Source organism: Myotis davidii, unplaced genomic scaffold (assembly GCF_000327345.1).
Source record: "Myotis davidii unplaced genomic scaffold, ASM32734v1 scaffold3578, whole genome shotgun sequence".
In the NCBI taxonomy this organism is placed as follows: domain Eukaryota; kingdom Metazoa; phylum Chordata; class Mammalia; order Chiroptera; family Vespertilionidae; genus Myotis; species Myotis davidii.
In genome coordinates, this window is record NW_006289094.1 from 707,230 (window position 1) to 713,345 (window position 6,116).

Consider the following 6,116-nt stretch of genomic DNA (forward strand, 5'->3'; position numbering starts at 1 on the left):
ATGGCGCGCGGCTGCCTCCAGGGCGTCAAGTACCTCATGTTCGCCTTCAACCTGCTCTTCTGGGTGAGTGGCCGCGGCCGGGGGGACCAGGGTCGCCTTCGCTCGTGGAGGGACCCAGGGAGAACCGAGAGCCGCGGCTCCGGCTGGAACGGGGTGGGACGTGCGGGTCGCAGGGGCGGGGTCCCAGGGGCGCTGCTCTGGCTGGGGGCCAGGGCTGGACCGGCCAATGGGGCGGGTGCGCGTGGGGGGAGGGGAGTCCAGGCGGCCTCTACCCTGGGCAGCAGCGCCGTGTCCTCCTGCCGAGGCGGACGTGTCCCGCACGTGCGTGCCCGGTCGGGCCGCCCGGGGCGCTGAGCGGCACCTGCCAGGGATCCGTCCTGGTCTGTGTGCTGGGCTGGTGCTTCCCTCCATCCCCGCAGCCTGAGCTCTTTGTCACCCCCCCATCGAGTGGACCCACCTACCAGGTCCCAGGGACCCCGGCTTATGAGGGGCTGTAGGGGTGAAGTACTCCAGTCTCTGGAGGAGCCGTGGGAAGGGAGAGAGGGGGTGTGCACTGTGGGTGCTCTGGCCGGGGGGACACTGAGTGGGCTGTGGGCACGGCGGGCCACCGTGAGTGTCTGGGGCACCTCGCCTGCTGCCTTTTCCTCCAACAGGCTGGGGCGGCTTCCATAACTTTGCTGAGAGGGGAGATGCCTGTGTCGAGTCAGGTGGCCCTTCCCCCAGGATGGGGACAGAGCTGCCTCCCAGACCCAGGCTGCAGGGAGGGTGGTGGCTGTGGGGAGGCAGGTGTCACACCTGCCCAGGTCGGAGCCAGCCTGGCCAGGCCTCGGACCGCACAGGCTGGGCAGGGGGGGTGCTGCTGGAGAGAGGATGTCAAGGTCACTCTGGTTCCTTCATTAATTCCTGGGCAACCCTCCTTCCACACCTGGGAGTGAGGGGTGTGGCTCTCGCTCGCCTGGGCTGTGGACCAGAAGGAGGCTGCATTTGCATGCTCATTTGCATGCTCATTTGCATGTGGTCCAGCTGAGGACAGATGCCTAGAAACCCAGGTCTACCTTTCTGCACCTCCCTTCCACCCTGCGCCCTGGCTTTTCTCCCTCCCACTCTGGGGGGCATTAGGGGTCACTGGGAGGGCAGCTAGCCTGGGGTCACATGTGGGGTGTGACCCAAGACGGCTCTTGCCCAAGATGCCTGCTTTTTGGAGGGTCACCCTAAGAGTTTGTTCTCTGCCAGGGGCCAGGCCCGGAGCCCACAGAGAGGTGGTGCAGCTGGAGCTCCGAGCAGGCGTGGGAAGGGGTGGGGACGCTGACAGCTGCAGGGGGCACCGGCCTGGGTAGCACTGATGGCTGAGATGGGGACCAGAGCTGGCAGCCATAGGCGTCGCCAGGGTGGGCATGTGGGTTGTGGATTGACGGGGGGTTGGGGGCAGTGGGTGTGGGGCATGGCCAGGTCCCTGCTTCTCCCCTCATCTGCGCTCCTCAGCCGCCGGGACACCTGCCTGCATGGAGAAGAGGTCCCTCCCGCGGGCCTTGCGCAGAAAGCAGGGGGCCCCAGGCGGGGCCGTAGCCTGAAAATCCCACAGGAGCTTCCCCAGCAGCTCGGGGCCGGCAGCCTCCGCCCGCCGGTAATGGCCGAGGTGGGGAACCCCTGACCCACCGCGGGCAGCTGCAGACCCAATTGGCGGCCGCTGGGCAGCGGCTGCCATTCTTGAACTGCATGTAGATGGTGCCCTCCACCGTGCCCAGCCCCCATACCGAGGCTGTGCCGGCTGCCAGGTGAGGGGCTTCTGGGCACAGGCTTGGCCCCTGTGGGCACCCAGCCCTCCACCCCATTCCAAGGACATGGCCTGCTGCCCGGCCATCTGCCACCCTGAGCCGTGTGGCCATAGGGCCGACAGCAGAGGGCCTGCTGGCACCCACCCTGCATGGGCCTGGAGGTGATGGCATCACCAACCGTGCCCGAGGCCACCTGGAAAAGATGCAGACCAGGAAAGCCACAGCAGGAAGGAGGGTGGCAGCCAGGGACAGGCGAGGGCAGGGTGCGTGCTCGGGGTGTGAGAGGCAGGGACGGCTCAGGGGGGCAAGGCTGGGTGGGGACCTTGACGGTGGACCCTCCCCTCCGAGGCTGTTGTGGGTCAGGGTCTGCTTCTGGCCCAGCTGGGTTTCTGTTTGGCTGGGGAGCGGGTCCGGCCATGCCCCAGGCAGTCAGCAAGCGGCTGGGGAGGTGCAGGTGGACACTGGTAAGCTTGGGGTGGCGTCCTGGGTCCCAGCTTCGCCGTCTGGCCAGCCTGCCCTGGGAGGGCCAGGGCGCTGGCCTCGGGGAGCCAGCCGGTTTATCCTCCTGCCGGTGATGTTCTGTGTCTGGATGTAATGGGACCCATTTTTCTCCTGCACTTGGAGGCTGTAATTTTCCTGCCAAAATGTTTTAAAAGCTGCAAACGCAGAAACATTTTAAAATTACAGGTAATTTTATTAAGCACAGGCATGCAGTGTTAGTGCGCGTGTCTGGGAGCGTTTTGGGTGGCTGTTCTGTGAAAATGTGCTTGAATGTGGAGGGGCCTGGGTGCCTGTGGGGGTCCCGGGGCAGCATGTCTGAGCTGTGAGGGTGTGTGCATCGTCTGTGACCACGTGGGCCGTGTGTCTGTCCCAGGTGTGGATGACTTGTGTCTGGGTCTCTCCTCCGTCTCAGGCTGGAGGCCAGGACGTTTGTGGGGTGTTACTTAAGGAAACGCCCACCAGGGCTGGCAGTGGCCCCCCACCTCCTGGGCCCCCGGCCCCTGGACGGCCCCTTCCTGCTGTCCCTTTCCTTGTCCCCGGCAGCTTCCCCACCAAGCAGTGTGGTCCCGTCCTTCCTGCCGACAGGCGCCAGGCACCAGCCACCACCCTTGAAGGCAGAGAGCAGCAGTTTGGCTTTTAAGTAGCAGCTCAGCACCTCCCCTCTGTCAGGGACCTGCCCCAAGAGGTAGCCGCACCCACCGTGGCTCAGCCCGAGGCCCAGCCCCGAATTGTGACCCTCTGATGCCGGAGCGGTGAGCTGGTGAGGGGCCGGGGCCAGCGCATCCAGCGGGTCACTGTCCTCCGTCCAGAGGCCTGGCTTACGATTTCCTCCCCAGAGTGGTGGCCCCTCCCTGCCCAGGTCCCTCCCCTGCCCCGGTGTGGGTCTGCGTGGCCTTATTCCTGCACACAGTGCCCCAGTGGGTGGCCCCAGCCACAGCCTTCCCCCTCCTCCCACCGGGGTCCTTGGAGATCCCACGAGACCGAGAGGCCATGGGGACGGGTGCTTGATGTCCCGACGGGCATGGGGACAAGTTGGGGCACAGCCAGGCAGGCAGGGGGGAGAATGAAATGAGTCAGTGCTCACCCCTGCCTTCTCTGTGCCCCATGAGGCCTTGAGTAGCGTCTCCCGAAGACAGGCTCAGGGTGCCCAGGGGCGCTGGTGCCCAGTCCTGCTCCCTCTCCGAGGCCTCGCCTGCAGTCAGCACCATGGACAGCGCCTTCCCTGGTTGCTGGGGGGGCCTGCCTCTAGCCCACCTACACGTGGGGGCACACACACCTCCCTACAGTCAGCACACCTGCCCCCTGGGCTGTGCCCACGCCTGGCTCTGCGGTGAGGATGGTCCAGGGGAGTGGTGTGTGTGTGCGGAGTATGAGGAACCAGCTACTGAGTGTGTGTGGGGGGCAGACACCGGGTGGTGTGTCCCGTGAGAGGGCCCCCCCCATCCCCCGGCCCCTGTAGCCGGGTCACAACCCCGTTTCATCAGGGGACACGCTGAGCGGGACGCCGGGCTGACGCCTCGCAGGCTCTGATCCCAGCCGCAGCGGAGGCGCTGTCACACAGGGTGGCCCTTCTGGTAACCCCCAAGGCCGGTGGGTCAGTGCTGGGGCTGCTCAGCCTCTGCACCAGGGTCCCCCAACCCGGAACCTAGAAGCACGGGCCCTGGCACTTCCTGCCCCTGGTGGGTTCTCCTGTCGCCGCTGCAGCCCCCACCTGCTCTGGGAGGGGCGCAGCCGGGCGCTGCCCAGAGGGACCCCAGACGCCATAGGACAGTGATGGCGAACCTTTTGAGCTCGGCGTGTCAGCATTTTGAAAAACCCTAACTTAACTCTGGTGCCATGTCACATATAGAAATTTTTTGATATTTGCAACCATAGTAAAACAAAGACTTATATTTTTAATATTTATTTTATATATTTAAATGCCATTTAACAAAGAAAAATCAACCAAGAAAATTAGTTCGCGTGTCACCCCTGACACGCGTGTCAAGTTCGCTGTCACTGCCATAGGAGGCCTGGGCTGAGCTCACCCCGTCCCCCGGTGATTGTGGTCTGCCAGCCGGCAGGCTTAATGCACCATGTGCTCCCAAGTGAGTGATGGAGACAGCGATGGAGACGAGAGCGGAAGCTGCCCCCCCCCACCCCCGGCCCTGCAGCCAGGCTGACTGTGGGGGAGGGGCTGAGCCCACAGGGCCTGCCTGCGCTGAGGGGTCCTTGTGGCGGTTGAGGCCCAGGCCTGGGGAGTGGGTGGGTGCTCATCTCCCAGCCTCGGTTCACTTGCCTGGGAAATGGGTACGAGTCTGGCTGTAGAGCTCGGGAAGCTTTTGTGGGTGATGCGGGCTCTTGGTGGCCTGGGCAAGTAACACTGTCCCCGGAGTCGGTGGCCCAGCTGTCCTGGGTGGGCAGGGTGAGCACTCTGAGGTGTAGTTGTGCCCGGGGCTGCCCTGTGGCCAAGCCCAGGGGGGCCGAGGCCAGACGGGCAGGACGCTCCTGGGCCCTGGTGGGGGTGCAGGGTCCCACGACTGTCCAGTCCTAGAGTGGGGCAGGGCCCCCAGGGCTGCCTGGCCTTCCCCAGAGCCATCAGCCGTCGGTCCCCAAGTGCAGGCCAGCGTTTATGGGGCTGCCTGCACCCCAGAACACATCCTGAGCCGACCCAGACCCCAAGGCCTCACTGTCTGAGGGAGGGAGCCGGAGCCCTGGACCCCTCGGCCAGCCCTGGGCGCCCCGCCACCAGGCGAGGCCGAGAGCCCTCTCCGGTTCATCGCCGCCTTGCCTCTCCCCCTTCTTCCTGATTTTAATTGGTTTTTGTAATAACGGGCAATTATGAAATCCGGTAAGAGCTGTCGTGGTTGAGGGGAGGCAGCGAGCGGGGAGCAGGCTCTGCCCAAGCCTGCCCGCACCCCTGGGGGACCTGAGGGTGCTTTGGGCGCCCACCTGGGGTCTGGTGTTTGGTCTCCGGGCCACCCACCAGGAGGAAGCCGGGTTTTAGGAAGAGCGAGCTCGTAGGGTCCTGCTGGGGCCTCTAAGGTGGAGCTCCCTGGGCTGGACCTGGTGTGGATGGGTGAGGTGCAGGCTGTGTTCTGGGGGCGGTGGGGGGGATGCTTCTTGGAGGGGGGGTTGGGGGGGTGCTCTGGGGCCCCCTGCCCAGGCTGCCTCAACAGGCGCCCCATTCATGAAAGCGAGTGTCCGCAGAATAGCGCCTCCCACCAACCACCGTGTGACCAAGCCCTCGGGGTGGGGCCCTGCTGTCCGTCACGGTGGCCGTGGGTCGGGGTGTCAGGACAAGACCGGGAGGGTGCCCTCGAGGTGCACGCGGGCTTGCTGGGACGCCCCTGGCTGCTGCCTCACCATCTCTCTCCCCTGCCCCAGCTGGGAGGATGCGGCATCCTGGGGGTGGGCATCTGGCTGGCCGCCACGCAGGGGAACTTCGCCACCCTGTCCTCCTCCTTCCCGTCCCTGTCGGCCGCCAACCTGCTCATCGTCACCGGCACCTTCATCATGGCCATCGGCTTCGTGGGCTGCATTGGGGCCATCAAGGAGAACAAGTGCCTCCTGCTCACCGTGAGTGCGGGGCGGGGCCGGTGCAGGCGCGGGGTGGGACCTGTGTGGGCATGGGGCGGGGGCACAGGCTCCCACTCACGGCTCCACCTCCAGGGCTGTGGGCTGCTCTGAGACAGGGTCCTCCTGAGTCAGGACACGTGCCCACCGTCACACACGCGTGACAGGCCTGTTTCCCGAGACCGCCCCCTGGGGACCCCTCCCAGCTCCTGCCCCCTCCCCTCCCCCGTCCTGGGGCGCTTTGTTGAGATGCTCCCGGGCTGGCCGTGGCCTTGGAGGTGGACT

At 65.5% G+C, this 6,116-nt stretch overlaps 1 protein-coding gene across 2 annotated transcripts in view; it reads left to right on the top strand.

Moving 5' to 3' along the window:
• The window catches only part of TSPAN4 (tetraspanin 4), a 10,167-nt gene that overhangs the window by 1,577 nt on the left and 2,474 nt on the right, over positions 1 to 6,116 (top strand). Inside the window, exons 2-3 of one of the 2 annotated variants that reach the window (XM_006761364.2) lie at positions 1 to 63; positions 5,643 to 5,834. In XM_006761364.2, coding sequence (XP_006761427.1) covers positions 1 to 63; positions 5,643 to 5,834 — 255 coding nt within the window. Of the gene's footprint in view, positions 64 to 2,176; positions 2,240 to 5,642; positions 5,835 to 6,116 lie in introns of those variants that run through there. The other variant, XM_015562410.1, reaches the window with a different exon arrangement.